The sequence below is a fragment of the Penicillium antarcticum genome (genome assembly GCF_028974205.1).
Source record: "Penicillium antarcticum strain IBT 31339 chromosome Unknown utg000008l_segment0_segment0, whole genome shotgun sequence".
Classification (NCBI taxonomy): Eukaryota; Fungi; Ascomycota; class Eurotiomycetes; order Eurotiales; family Aspergillaceae; genus Penicillium; species Penicillium antarcticum.
The window spans coordinates 1756512-1769665 of record NW_026695306.1 but is presented as its reverse complement, the minus strand read 5'-3'; the positions used below and the strand labels follow the sequence as shown (position 1 = coordinate 1769665).

General features: G+C 51.9%; 6 protein-coding genes across 6 annotated transcripts; 3 read left to right on the top strand and 3 right to left on the bottom strand.

Annotated features, from left to right (window-relative positions):
* Positions 1–238: 238 nt before the first annotated feature.
* Positions 239–1704, top strand: N7508_008195 (Paf1-complex subunit LEO1; the record flags this gene model as incomplete). Its single annotated transcript, XM_058466259.1, has 3 exons — positions 239–420; positions 472–652; positions 703–1704. The coding sequence occupies 3 exons, from the start codon at positions 239–241 to the stop codon at positions 1702–1704; spliced, it is 1365 nt and encodes a 454-aa protein (XP_058317587.1).
* A 299-nt stretch (positions 1705–2003) lies between these two features.
* Positions 2004–3330, bottom strand: N7508_008194 (Zn(II)2Cys6 transcription factor rglT; the record flags this gene model as incomplete). The annotated part of the gene is made up of 2 exons (XM_058466258.1): positions 2004–3178; positions 3237–3330. The coding sequence occupies 2 exons, from the start codon at positions 3328–3330 to the stop codon at positions 2004–2006; spliced, it is 1269 nt and encodes a 422-aa protein (XP_058317586.1).
* Positions 3331–3495: 165 nt separating this feature from the next.
* erb1 (ribosome biogenesis protein ERB1) lies at positions 3496–5805 on the top strand (the record flags this gene model as incomplete). Its single annotated transcript, XM_058466257.1, has 1 exon — positions 3496–5805. One exon carries the CDS (start codon positions 3496–3498, stop codon positions 5803–5805), a length of 2310 nt encoding a protein of 769 aa, XP_058317585.1.
* Positions 5806–6107: 302 nt separating this feature from the next.
* Positions 6108–8393, bottom strand: N7508_008192 (putative AAA family ATPase/60S ribosome export protein Rix7; the record flags this gene model as incomplete). Its single annotated transcript, XM_058466256.1, has 3 exons — positions 6108–7997; positions 8060–8299; positions 8346–8393. 3 exons carry the CDS (start codon positions 8391–8393, stop codon positions 6108–6110), a joined length of 2178 nt encoding a protein of 725 aa, XP_058317584.1.
* Positions 8394–8535: 142 nt separating this feature from the next.
* N7508_008191 (ESCRT-III subunit protein VPS20) lies at positions 8536–9422 on the top strand (the record flags this gene model as incomplete). Its single annotated transcript, XM_058466255.1, has 3 exons — positions 8536–8579; positions 8755–9118; positions 9204–9422. The coding sequence occupies 3 exons, from the start codon at positions 8536–8538 to the stop codon at positions 9420–9422; spliced, it is 627 nt and encodes a 208-aa protein (XP_058317583.1).
* A 350-nt stretch (positions 9423–9772) lies between these two features.
* N7508_008190 (putative ATP dependent RNA helicase) lies at positions 9773–13082 on the bottom strand (the record flags this gene model as incomplete). Its single annotated transcript, XM_058466254.1, has 7 exons — positions 9773–10193; positions 10366–10477; positions 10539–10625; positions 10676–10817; positions 10977–11099; positions 11153–12811; positions 12861–13082. 7 exons carry the CDS (start codon positions 13080–13082, stop codon positions 9773–9775), a joined length of 2766 nt encoding a protein of 921 aa, XP_058317582.1.
* Positions 13083–13154: the final 72 nt, after the last annotated feature.

The following is a 13154-nucleotide window of genomic DNA, read 5'->3' as shown; positions in this document are numbered from 1 at the left end:
CCGTTTGAGAGCGGAGCTGGAATATCTTTATCCCAGCCACAGCACGCTAGTACCGATTAGGACCGGACCGGGTATACTGTTGATCCGCGTTCGGACTTGACTCTGTAATGAGAGCTACGATGCTTATAACGCTGGGATATCTCCCTCCGTCAATTGCTCATTGACACTTATACCCTGTTAACTGCATTTTGATACGTCTATACCCTCAAAATCCTGAAAGTCTCCACCACAACACGTCATGTCTTCCGACGACGAGGGCGTGCGTCGCCCCGGCCGCACTGGCAGTGGCTCAGAGAGTCCCGCGCACAGCAATGCCAATGACTCTAGTGCTGAGAATCATGATGGTGGCAACCACATGGATGAAGACGATGATGCTGATCTCTTCGGCTCGGACGGCGAAGGTGGACTAGACGATCTCAAGTACGCATATCGAACAAAAACAGAATGCGCTGAATACTGACGACCTTCTAGCAATCACGACCACAACTTAGACGATGAGCAACTTGACTCGGGTGACGATGAGGGTCGCTATGACCGACGCGAAGACCGAATGGACGAGGCCGCGGACGAGGCCGCGGACGAGGAGCAGACCTTCAACGTTCAGGACCTAGACCTTGCGCGCGCTCCAGTGCCAGCAACCAATGATGGAGAGGTACGGAAAGCTTTTAAGCTGTTTAAATTGGATCTAACATCTTACCGCAGGTCTACTCAATGCGCGTGCCTGATTTCCTCTCAGTGGAAGCCGAAGAATTCAACCCTGCTACATATGTTCCACCGCCTTATTCGCAGGCCGCTACATCCCTGTGCTGGCGCAAGGACCCAGAAAACGACGCTCTTCTGCAATCAAATGCCCGCATGATCCGATGGGAAGACGGCTCCGTGACCCTCCAACTTGCCTCCGCCCCTCTCGAGCAATACCGCATTGCATCCAAACCCCTTGCACCTCTCAACAAGGCTGGCCAATATGACACAAAGCTGGACTCCCACGTTTATCTGGCTGCGGGTTTAGAAGCAGCGCAAGTCTTCCGCCTGACCTCGCACGTCACACATGGTCTTACTATCCTCCCTACAACCCTGGAGACCGACGATGCCGTTCAGCGTTTGCAAGAATCATTGGCTGCTGCTGCTCGTGGTAGCAAGCAGACCGCAGATGGCTCTGCGCCTATTGTTGATACCAAGGAGGACCCTGAACTGGCCACGAGACGGGCCGAGATGATGGAGAAGGAAGCTATCAAGGCTGAGCGTCGTCGTCAACAGCTTGCTGACCGTGAGGCTGACCGTGGCCGTCGTGCTGGTGCTCCCCGTTCTCACGGTACCGGCCTCAGCGTTGGTGCTCTTGAAGATGGTGGTCTACTCACCACTCGCCCGCGTGCCAAGCCCCGTCGTCAAAATCGCCGTGGAGAGATCTACAGCGATGACGAAGAGGATTACTCTCGTGGTGCTCGTAATCGTGAAGACGAGTACGACGAAGACGATGGGTTCTTGGTTGGCAGTGATGAAGACGTTGAAGAAGAAGAGCTCGATGATGAAGAGGAGGAGCTTGAGGATGAGGATATGGATGCCGAGGGTGAAGCTGATGATGAGGTCGCCCCCGCAAAGGCTGCCCGAAGCAAGCCTGCACCTGAACCTCAAGGGCGATCTGAAACACCTCCTGCGGCCCGGAAGAAGAACCGTTATGTGGTGGATGACGAGGATGATGAGTGATCCCACCTTGTCCCTTTTACATTTCTTGCTTCATATTCACATCCGGCGTACATGGACTGGCATTGAGTGACAGTGGAGTTTTCACTCTGATTTATGCTTGTAACAAAAATTAATGAAATGGTCAATGATCTCATGCAATCCAAGCCCCATTCCAGCTGAAGATTGTAGTTTGAACCCCTATAGGAGATGGTATATAGCAATGGATATCTTTAATTGCCTCGCCAGTAATAAATGTGGTATGCGCGTAAGTAAATCAGCAGCCAGGCCTAAACATAAATCATAAAATAACATTATCTAGCTTATTCACCCATCTTATCTCTGAAAGTGACTGGCTCAACACCTTCTGGGTAATCGCTAGGATCAAAGTTGAACTTGGATATTACATGCCTGGCGCTCCCAACCACACGAAGACAGAGATGTTCTTTCTCTTGTTGCTCATACTCCGGTGGTATATTATGAATCGCACTGGAAGAACAGGGTGATTGTGAATTGTGGGGTTGATGCCTGAGCCATTGACGGTGCTCGACCTCTTTGATCAAAGACAATAGATCAAGCTGGCCAGAACAACCAACTACAGCACCATGATCCAAAGTGCCGCCAATAATGGCACGACGAACAATCTGGTGGAGCCAGCTCTTCCAGGCTTGTGTTGGATCGGGGCTTTGTTGTACCTGAGCCACGTATTCTGGTGATGCGGATTGCTTTCCGAGCTCGACGGCATCGGCCTTCGAAACTCGCAGCCATGCGTCCGCAACAACGGTTAATAATGTCCCCACGAACATGGTATTTTGCATGCCTGTGGCGAAGACTTTTGGACATTCTTGGCAGCGGATCACGTCTTGAGCTGTTCGTGCGGCGATGTATAGCGAGCATAGGGTGTGGGAGTTGACAGGGAAGGAGGCGAGGGATGATATGTGACTGAGGCATAAATAGAGGTATGATAGACATGTACAACCAGTTATGGTACCGTCAGAGGAAACAGATGTTGGAGGGGAGAGTGGGAGAGAGTCCATACCCTGGAGGTTTGGTACGGGGAACGGCATGGCTGTAGCTTCGGAGACGGTAGAAAAGTCAGGCCAAGGGCTTGAGGATGGAAAGACGGGCAGGTTCGCAGGTTTTAAACGGTCTGGTCGCCATGCGTGGTTGTGCTCTTCTTCGCCTGGTAATAGATCCGAGGTGGGTTGCGATTGTGGCGAATTCCCGCCAGGCGTCCAGAAGAATAAAGGACAAAGGTGATCGGAATCCGGGAAAGCGCCGTTGGTAAAACTCGGTCCGACTGAAGATTGTTGCGAGTCCTCTGGGCTCGGCCATATCTCGCCAGGCGGCGTAGGTTCAAGCCCCTCATCGTCTGTTCGCGCTCTCTTCTTGGGCGGGCGACCCATTTGTTTTTGCGAGGAATAGTTGCAATGGAGTGACTGTTTAAGACAACGAGCGCAGCCTGATAGTTCACCGGAGCATTTTAGCTTGCGTTTCCCTGTCCAAGCAAACAAATCAGTGAAGGCCAGGCAAGGGTATTTTGTATGACAACCTACGGCACTCGTCACACGCCGCATGCCGTTTTTGATCACTGGTAGCCTGGTTGTCAGATCCAGGCGCTCCTCCGTCAGTTTCAGCCATGAGCGACATCATTGGACGCTCTAGATCGAGTCTTGAGAATTAAGTGGAAGATTGACGCTTAAGTCATAGATGCCGATAAGACGGGCGGTCATGTGGGCGGTGAGGGCCCCGAAATTTATCCAAAAAAAAATCCATGGATCGACGGCCACAGACTTACACCTGCTGAACGGCAAAATGAATCCCAAGGCTGCTTCCAAGAAGCGCAAGGCCATCACTCGTGATGTGGAAGAGGAGGCTGGCGTCTTTTCTGGCGATGAGCTGAGCCAGGACAATCTGGACGGAGCTTTGTCGGACAACGCCAACGAACTTTCGGAGAGTGAAGACGAAAGTGACGACTCGGACTTTGAAGTCGTCGACGATTTTAGCGACTCGGAAGATGGAGAAGAAGAATTGGATAGCGATGAGATCCCCTCCGACACTGAGGAGGACAGAAAGCCCGCTCCTGGTGAACCCAACGTCCGCATCGTGAAGGACGCCAATGGAAATGACCGTTATCTCTACGACGAAATCCACCCGGACGACAACTCTGAATACTCCGAAGCCGATGAGAACGCCAACACCATTGGTGACATCCCGCTCAAGTTCTACGACGAGTATCCCCACATTGGTTACGACATCAATGGAAAGAAGATCATGCGTCCCGCCAAGGGCGAGGCCTTGGATGCGCTTTTGGACAGCATTGAGATCCCCAAGGGCTGGACTGGCCTCACCGACCCCGCGACCGGAAAGCCTCTGGAACTCAGCCAAGACGAATTGGAGCTGATCCGCAAGGTGCAGATGAACGAAGTCCCCTCCGATGGCTACGACCCATACGAACCCCTTGTCGAATGGTTCAGTAGCCAGAAGGAGATCATGCCCTTGAGCGCAGCCCCCGAGCCGAAGCGCCGCTTCGTGCCCTCCAAGCACGAGCAGAAGCGTGTGATGAAGCTTGTCAAGGCCATCCGCGAGGGCCGCATTCTGCCTTACAAGGCCCCTGAGGAGAAGGACGAGAAGGAGGAAGAAATCATCAACTACGACCTGTGGGCTGACGAGGCCGAGAGACCTGACCACGTTATGCATATTCCAGCACCCAAGCTGCCACCCCCTGGTTACGAAGAGAGTTATCACCCGCCTGCCGAGTACCTGCCTGATAGCAAGGAGCGCAAGGAATGGGAGCAGATGGATCCTGAGGATCGTGAGAAGGACTTCCTTCCCAACGACTTTGGCTCCCTGCGCCGAGTTCCCGGATATGAGAGCTTTGTTCAGGAGAAGTTCGAGCGTTGCTTGGATCTGTACCTTGCTCCCCGTGTGCGCCGTAGCAAGCTGAACATCGACCCCGAGAGTCTCTTGCCCAAGCTGCCCAGCCCTGAGGAGCTCAAGCCCTTCCCCACTGCCTGCGCAACAGTCTTCCGCGGTCATAAGGGCCGTGTGCGCTCTGTTGCCGTGGACCCTACAGGAATCTGGCTGGCGACTGGTGGTGATGACGGTACTGTCCGTGTCTGGGAACTTCTCACAGGTCGCCAGCTCTGGAGCGCCAAGCTGAGCGACGAGGATGCTATCAACGTCGTCCGCTGGCGGCCAGGCAAGGATGCAGTCATTCTCGCTGCCGCATCAGGAGATGACATCTTCCTCGCCGTACCCCCAATTGTCGACCCTGAGATCGAGAAGGCCAGTCTGGAGATTCTCGACGCAGGATGGGGTTTTGCGGCATCCAAGCCCGCTCCCAGCGCCTCAGAGGAAGGCAAGAAGAATAACCCCCCCACATGGATCCGCCCTTCGTCTACCCTCTTGGACGCCGGTGTTTGCGTGGTTATCCCCCTCAAATACGTCCCCAAATCGATCTCCTGGCACCGCCGCGGAGACTACTTCGTCACAGTATGCTCCGGTGCCTCGACCCCAGCCTCAGTAGCAATCTCCATCCACACCGTCTCCAAGCATCTGACGCAATTCCCCTTCCGCCGCCGCCTGAAGGGAGGTGGTCCCCCCCAGACCGCCCACTTCCACCCCTCGAAACCAATCCTCTTCGTAGCCAACCAGCGCTCAATCCGCGCCTACGACCTGTCCCGCCAGCTGCTAGTCAAGATCCTCCAGCCCGGTGCACGCTGGATCTCATCCTTCGACATCCACCCAACCTCATCGAGCGCCTCAGGCGGCGACAACATCATCGTCGGTTCCTACGACCGTCGTCTCCTCTGGCACGATCTGGATCTGTCTCAGCGACCATACAAGACCCTCCGCTACCACCGCAAGGCTATCCGCGCTGTCAAGTTCCACCCCAGTGGTCGGTACCCGCTCTTCGCCGATGCCTCCGACGATGGATCGCTGCAGATCTTCCACGGCAGTGTTACTGGCGATATGCTCAGCAATGCTACTATTGTTCCCCTCAAGGTTCTCAAGGGTCACAAGATTACTGGAGAATTGGGTGTTCTTGATATCGACTGGCACCCTCGCGAGGCGTGGTGTGTCAGTGCTGGTGCCGATGGAACTTGCCGCTTGTGGATGTAATGTTGGGATGTGGATGCATGATATCTGACATTTTTCTTGGCGTTTCTTTACTTTTGTGCATAATTTCCTTTTGTATAGTCTTATAAAAGTCGTTTGATCTTTCAACCTTGAACTCTATCCATGTTGCTACACTTGTAGCTGAATCTTAATAATTGTAGTCAAGTAGCAAACAGCATGGAACAAATCATCAATTCGATCGATTACCAAATATCCAGGTATCTATGTGCGGCCCAAAGCCGAAACCTCTAGGTCTTAACATGAGCTGTATATACCAAGCAAGAGCACTCTATGCACAATTAAATTCAAACAACACCACCACTCCAATCCCTCCTCAGCTTCTCATACTTCTTCAAATCAGTGACACTAGGCCGAACAAACGACTTGGCCGCAACAAAGTCCTCAAACTTGATAGCATCCCTCCGCTTGATAGCAGAGTAACCAGCGCGGCGCAACAAACTGCCCAGATCGGCACCACTGAAACCCTCACACTCCTCAGCAAGTCTGCGAAGATCCTCACTAAACTCAATAGCCAGGTTGCGCACAAGAGTTTGCAGGATCTCCACACGCTCCAGCGGCGAGGGGAGGTTAACGAACAAGAGAGTCTCCAGACGACCAGGGCGCAGCATGGCCGGATCAATGATATCAGGTCTATTCGTGGCAGCAATAACATAGATACCCTGACGACTAGAGCCAAGGCCATCCAGCTCGGTGAGGAGGGTATTAACGACACGAGCAGAGGCTTCAGAGAGTGTATCATCGCGACGAGGCACGAGGGCATCCAATTCATCAAAGAAGATAACACACGGCACAGACGAGCGCGCACGAACAAAGACCTGGCGTACAGCACGCTCAGATTCACCAACGAACTTATTGAGTAGTTCTGGACCCTTGACGCTGATGAAATTGGCGCGGGACTCATTGGCGACGGCCTTGGCCAGGAGGGTTTTACCACAACCGGGCGGACCCCAGAGGAGGACGCCTGTCGGCGCGGTGATGCCGACGTTGGCATAGATATCTGGGTTCTTGATTGGTTCGACAATGGCTGTGACGAGCTCATCGCGAATACCACCCAACGCGCCGATGTCTGACCACGTTGTGTCTGGGATTGTAGCGAAGCCTTCACGCTTGGAGGAGGGTTGGATTTTAGGGAGGGCAGTAAAGAAGTCTGCGTTCGAGACGAGAACGATTTCTGTTTCTTCGCCCATGGGGGATTCTTTGGCGTGGGAGATTAGTCGGCGCAGTTCGCGGACTTTGGAGCTTAATTCATCCTCGCCTTCGATTTCCATATCCATTTCTTCGCCGCTGTTTGACTTGAGGATTTCCAGGTAGCGTTTTATGGCTGCTGAACCGGCGGTTGAGACTAGGTCATTTAGATCGGCGCCGACGAAGCCGGGAGTTCGTTTGGCCAGGGTCTTGAGGTCGATGTCATCTGCCAGGCGCATTTTGCGCGTGAGAGCGCGGAGGATTTGTTCTCGAACTGGTTCTGAGGGGACAGTCATGTTGATTTCCTTGTCGAAACGACCGCCACGACGGAGAGCTGCGTCGAGACTGTCTGGGCGGTTGGTGGCTGCGAGAACGATGACGGGCTTTCCGTCTGTCTTTTCAAGAGCAATCTCGTCCATACAGGTCAAGAGCTGAGCGACAATTCGCTTCTCCATTTCTCTTTGTGCACTCTCACGCTTGGGGGTGATAGCATCGATCTCATCGATGAAGATAAGACACGGAGCAAGTCGCTTTGCCTCCTCGAAGTACTCGCGCAGAGCCTTCTCGGATTCACCCGACATACCTGACACAACGGAGGGCGCAGAAATCGAGATGAAGGGCACACCCAGCTCAGCCGCAAAGGCATTCGCAATCAGCGTCTTACCACAACCCGGTGGGCCATGTAGCAACACTCCGCGCGGGGGTTGCACATTTGAGGAGAGATACACCTGTGGCCGGGTCATGGGCAGGATGACCAAATCCCCCAATTCCCCTACCACTTCATCCAAACCACCCAGATCCGCCAGACTGACATGTGTAGGCGGCGACCGATCAGCAGGCTCGGCCTTCCGGCGCTTAGAGGCCGATTCGCTTCCGCCTGTTCGTCGCTTGGTGGCAGTAGGAGCCGGGGTATTGGTGGTAGACTCGGGCTTTTTGGGTTTAGCCGTAGCCCATGAGCCGACGATGCTCTGGTTCAATCCATTGGGTTCCTGTTCAATCGCAATTAGCATGTATATTCCGGCTATAAAAATCAAGTGCGCGCCTTGCATACCGCAGCAGGAGGTTCTTCGAGCCCCTCAAAGTCCCCCTCCATGGAGTCCTCATCATCGTCACCCAGATCGGCTTTGACAATTTCCAGCACTCGCTCCAGACTATCCTCAATTTGTCTCTTTGGTTTGCGGTTCAGGCTGGAGTTGGACTTTTTAATTACTTCAAAGATCGCAGGCACCGATAGGCGGATGCGCCCAGTGTCGGGCTGATCGTCGATGATTTTGCGCACGATTTGGTAGACCTGATCTGTAAGAAAGAGAAGTATAGAAATTGGAATAGAGACTCACCTCACGGTCCAATCCTGCACTGAGGGTCCTGCCCTTCCTTGGAGGCATGTTGATGTAGTTGCGATAAGAAAAAAAATCGGGAGACGAAGTTACGGTATTTTACATCTCCGGTACCCTCACGTCATCCGCTATCAGTTATCTCAAGGTCCCAGCTACTTCTCTCCCTCCCTCCCTCTCTCTCTCTCTAACCATGGGGAACTCGAGTAGCTCACAAAAGATCTCTGCCCAGGATCGGTGAGTCTATCTACATCTTCCGCCTCATCCACAACCTCTCCAAACCCAACCATACACTTCAACCAGCTATCTCCATCTCCTCACGAGACCCCCCTCATACCCACTCATAACACAACAACCAACAAAGCCTACACCAAATTCAACCCCCAAACCAAACTAACAACCCATACAACAGGGCAATCCTCGATCTAAAAAACCAACGCGACAAACTGCACCAATACCAACGAAAAATAACAGTCCTCACAGACCGCGAAACAGCAATCGCAAAAGAATGCCTAGCACGCAACGACAAACGCCTAGCCCTCCTCGCCCTCCGCCGCAAGAAATACCAAGAATCTCTCCTAGCAAAAACAGACGGCCAACTTGCGCAGCTGGAACAACTGACAGGCGATGTGGAGTTCGCGCTTGTGCAAAAGGATGTCATGTATGGCTTACAGCAAGGGACTGCTGTTCTGAAGACTATCCATAAGGAGATGGGGGGTATTGAGGGGGTTGAGAGGTTGATGGGAGAGACGGAGGATGCGAGGGCTTATCAGGAGGTATGTTTCTCTTCCATTCCTTCTTTGTAATTGGTGGATGAGGATGAGTGTGTATGTATGGGTATTGATGCTGACGATTGCTTAGGAGGTGAGCCAAATGCTGGCGGGTCATTTGACGAATCAGGACGAGGATGAGGTTGAGGATGAATTGGAGGCTTTGCAACGGGAGCTTGCTGGACCTGTTGTTTTGCCTAGTCCGCCTACTGCTGTTCCTGTTCCTGCCGAGGAAGCTGAGCCCGAGGTTGAGTTTATTCGGGAGAGGAGAGAGGCCAAGGCTGAGACGAGGACGGCGTTGCCAGCTTGATTTGGTGTATATTTTGAGATTCTGTTGCACGCATCTTGCGCATTGCATTATATTGACCCTAGCATTGGTGGCGTTGGTGGCCTTTGGCCTGCTTCAGTGGTCTATGTCTATTGGTAGATTTTACTGGAGTTGGCGGATTTGTTTTGTTTTTTATTCTTGCCGAATACATGCTGTATAGAATGTATTATGCCCAGCAGACGGATAAACGATAGTCAAGACATACGGCTCAGCAGTACAACTGGCACACACTAACATCGAACATAAAAGTGTACAAAGCAAAATGGTATTCTCGTTAATCATAACAACCGACACCCAACCTCAAATACAAACATCAATCCATACCAGAAACACTACTGACCAGGCATAATCCTCCCCCCAACACCACTAACCCCAGGGATAGAAACATGATCCTGAGGATTCGCAGCAGACTCATAGAGAAAACTAATAGGCTCACGCGCGAGCTTCAAAAACTGCCCCTTAAACCCAACATAACCAACCTTAGTAACATCCTCCTCGCCATCACTCCAATTGTCCTCAAAGAAGAGCGTAATAGAGGTAGTCGCGTTCCAGTGAGCGCGATTCAACGGCAATTCAAAGACATCGGCGCCAGGAATGGGCTGTGGGACTTCGATCGTTTGAGTTGGGGTCAGCTCTGAGGCTGTTGAGAAGTCTAGGTCGTCGCGGTTCTTGAAGAGCTTTATGGTTTTTGGGGCGGAGGTTGTTGGGGCTGTGTAGAGGAGAAGGGAGTGCACTTTTACTTGGCCGTTGAATCTGGAGAGGGTTAGTTGTTGATTTTGTTTTGGTCTTTCGCTTTTGGAATTTGGAGTTGCGATAAGGTGAGGGGTATGGCGGGGTTTGTTTGGTGTTTTTGATGGAGCGGGCACCGACGATGAGGAAGAAGATGAAGCTGGTGATGGCTTTGATTGGGTTAGATTAGACTTACGGGATGTTCATGAGCAGCTGCTCGTCTGCATCGCTCTCAAGCTCGGGCTTGTCATTCAGTCGCTCGGCCCAGGTCTTTTGCGCGATAGCTGCGCCGGCCTTGGGGACAGATTCTGTTGCAGGTTGAATGTCAGTGGACATATTCAGCTTATTGCCCCTGGAGGATCGGCACACCGTTGAGAGTAGTGATCCGACCGAAATCAATCTGAGAATAGAGGAGAGATTGGATGGCTGGCGTGATATCGTTGGAGTGATCATGGTCTTCGCCGTGGCAGTGGCCATGGCCATCATGGTCATGGTGGTGCCCCGACATTGTGAAGTGGTGATGCAGGTATCTGTTTCGCGCGTGTTGACGAGGAAATGCGCGCGACCTGAAGCGGAAGGTGTTTTGGAGCTCTCCGCTCCCGTGACGTTGCGGTTTTTGTAAGAGTTGGGGTCAGTCAACCTTGGGAGCTATTTTGGTCATTATGAATACTACGTTTGGTATTGGCAAAGATCACATCTTCTTCTTCATACTATCGCAAATGTAAATGTCAATTGCATCCCTTGAACGCCTGGGTATTTTGTTCAAATGGCTAATCTATTTCTAGACACATAGTGACATTACCTGACTCTGTAATAGTCGGGAGCATATTCCAGTAGGTAGCCTTTCTCAATCTTCGTAATATCGCGAATGTAAGTCTTCTCGCCCGTTTGCATGATTTCATGGAAGATAACCCAGTCTGCATTGCGGTTCTACAAAGAGTCAGTAAAACGGACATGACGGCTGCAACTGTTGAGCTACTTACAAACATTAATGAGCTGGGGTGTGCATGAAGAGTCAGTCCCCCACTGACAGTTTGAAAAGTGCCATCAGGTTGCATCTTCGCCGCATGAGCGAAATAACCGGTGGTGAGACATCTCCGAATCCGTTCAGGCTGGGAACTCAAATCAAGGGCGCCAGTGCGAGCTGACAACGACTCATCAACTTGAATACCGAAGCGTTCGAGGTATCGTTTCAGTTGACCCCGGATGCTCACTGCGCGCAGTAGCGCCCGGTAGTTCAAGAGGTTGTCACGACACCATTTTGAATCCTTCTTTCCCTTGGTGACGAATGCCTGGTATACATTTAGGTATGTCAAATGATCACCCTCCTCGACGGCAAACTTGCGGCGATTGCTCTCGGCAGATCTCTTATCTCCTTCGTGCTGAACCCATACCGTTCCCTGAAGACTGACCATCGCCGCAATTGAGAGGATCTCGCTGAGACAGTTGAAAGACGGAGCCGCAAGGAGGACCTTGGCCATCATTGGATCGACCGCAAGTTCTGCCATTCGTGTTCCAAGTGGTTTCGTGAGCTTTGCATAGTCATCAACTGCACCGAGTGAAGAGAGAAGCTCGAATGCTCGAATGACGAGTTCTGCCGGTGGAGGAGTCAAGAAGTCAAATCGAACGATGTTGTCAATTCCCAGTGCTTTAAGCTGCATGATGGCCGGGGCTAGATTTGATCGCTGGATCTCAGGTACCGTTGCTTCAGGTAATTTTTCATAGGCTTCCTGCGTATATAAGCGGAAACACTTTCCCGGCTTTGTTCTTCCAGCTCGTCCAGCTCGCTGTGTAGCCGATGCTTTTGATATCGGTACTGCTGTCAAAGTCTCAACGCCAGTGCTGGGGTTGTAGGCCCTAAGTTTGGCAAAGCCGCAATCGATCACGTATACGATTCCGTCGATCGTGACCGATGCCTCTGCGATATTGGTCGAGACAATGACTTTTCTGGTGTTTTCTGGTGTCGGCTCGAAGACGTACATTTGTTGTTCTGTCGTGAGTCCCGCGTAGAGAGGCAATGGAAGCAGTGAATGAGCTTTTGGGTGAAGAGTAGCCGCTCTCTCGGATATTAACTGAATGGCAGTATCGATCTCTTCCCGGCCCGTCAAAAAGATAAGTACATCGCCTTCTGCTTCCTGAGAATGAATATCAAACACAGTCTTGACTGCTCGTTCGATATAGTCTTCTGCAGGTGTCTCAAGGTAAAGCATATCGACTGGGTACATCCGTCCTTCCAGACTGATAATTCTTCCAACACTTCCTCCCAGGTCAGCCGGTTCTGTATCGGGCTTGTATTCTTCGCCAGCGAAGAAATGCAAAAAGTCTTCTGCCTGAAGCGTTGCGCTACTCACGACAATGCGGAGTTCAGGACGTTTTTTGCGGATCTTCTTCAGAGTTCCGAGGAGAACATCGGTGCTTAGAGATCTTTCATGTGCTTCATCAACCATGATCACAGAATATCGCGAGAGAAGAGGATCGACCAAAGCTTCTCTGAGCAGCATGCCATCTGTCAAGAATTTGATTCTTGTTGCGGCGGATGTTAGATCTTCAAATCTGATAGAGTAGCCAACCTCCTCACCGACTTTGCAACGCATCTCCTCTGCTACTCGGGTTGCAACAGTCGTGGCAGCCACTCGACGGGGCTAGCACGTGAGTTAGTTGAAGCTTCTCTTACAGCTTGGAAAGACTTACCTGTGTGACAGCAATTGCTTTTCCATCCTCGCACCATCCTGCCTGGTCGAGATATTGCGGAAGCTGGGTTGTTTTGCCGCTACCTGTTTGACCCACGACTATGGTGACAGGGTATTTCTCAACCAAGTACAACAGACTCCTCTTATGCCGTGCAATAGGCAATAGAGCAGCCGGCTTATACAGGGCTGGAATAAAAGATGTCGAAAGCTCTTCAGAAGCCATTGTGGACAGTATTCAGTCTAGGCCGATATTCTGCTTGGCTGGTGTTAAGAGAAGTCAAAATATAAATGAGCC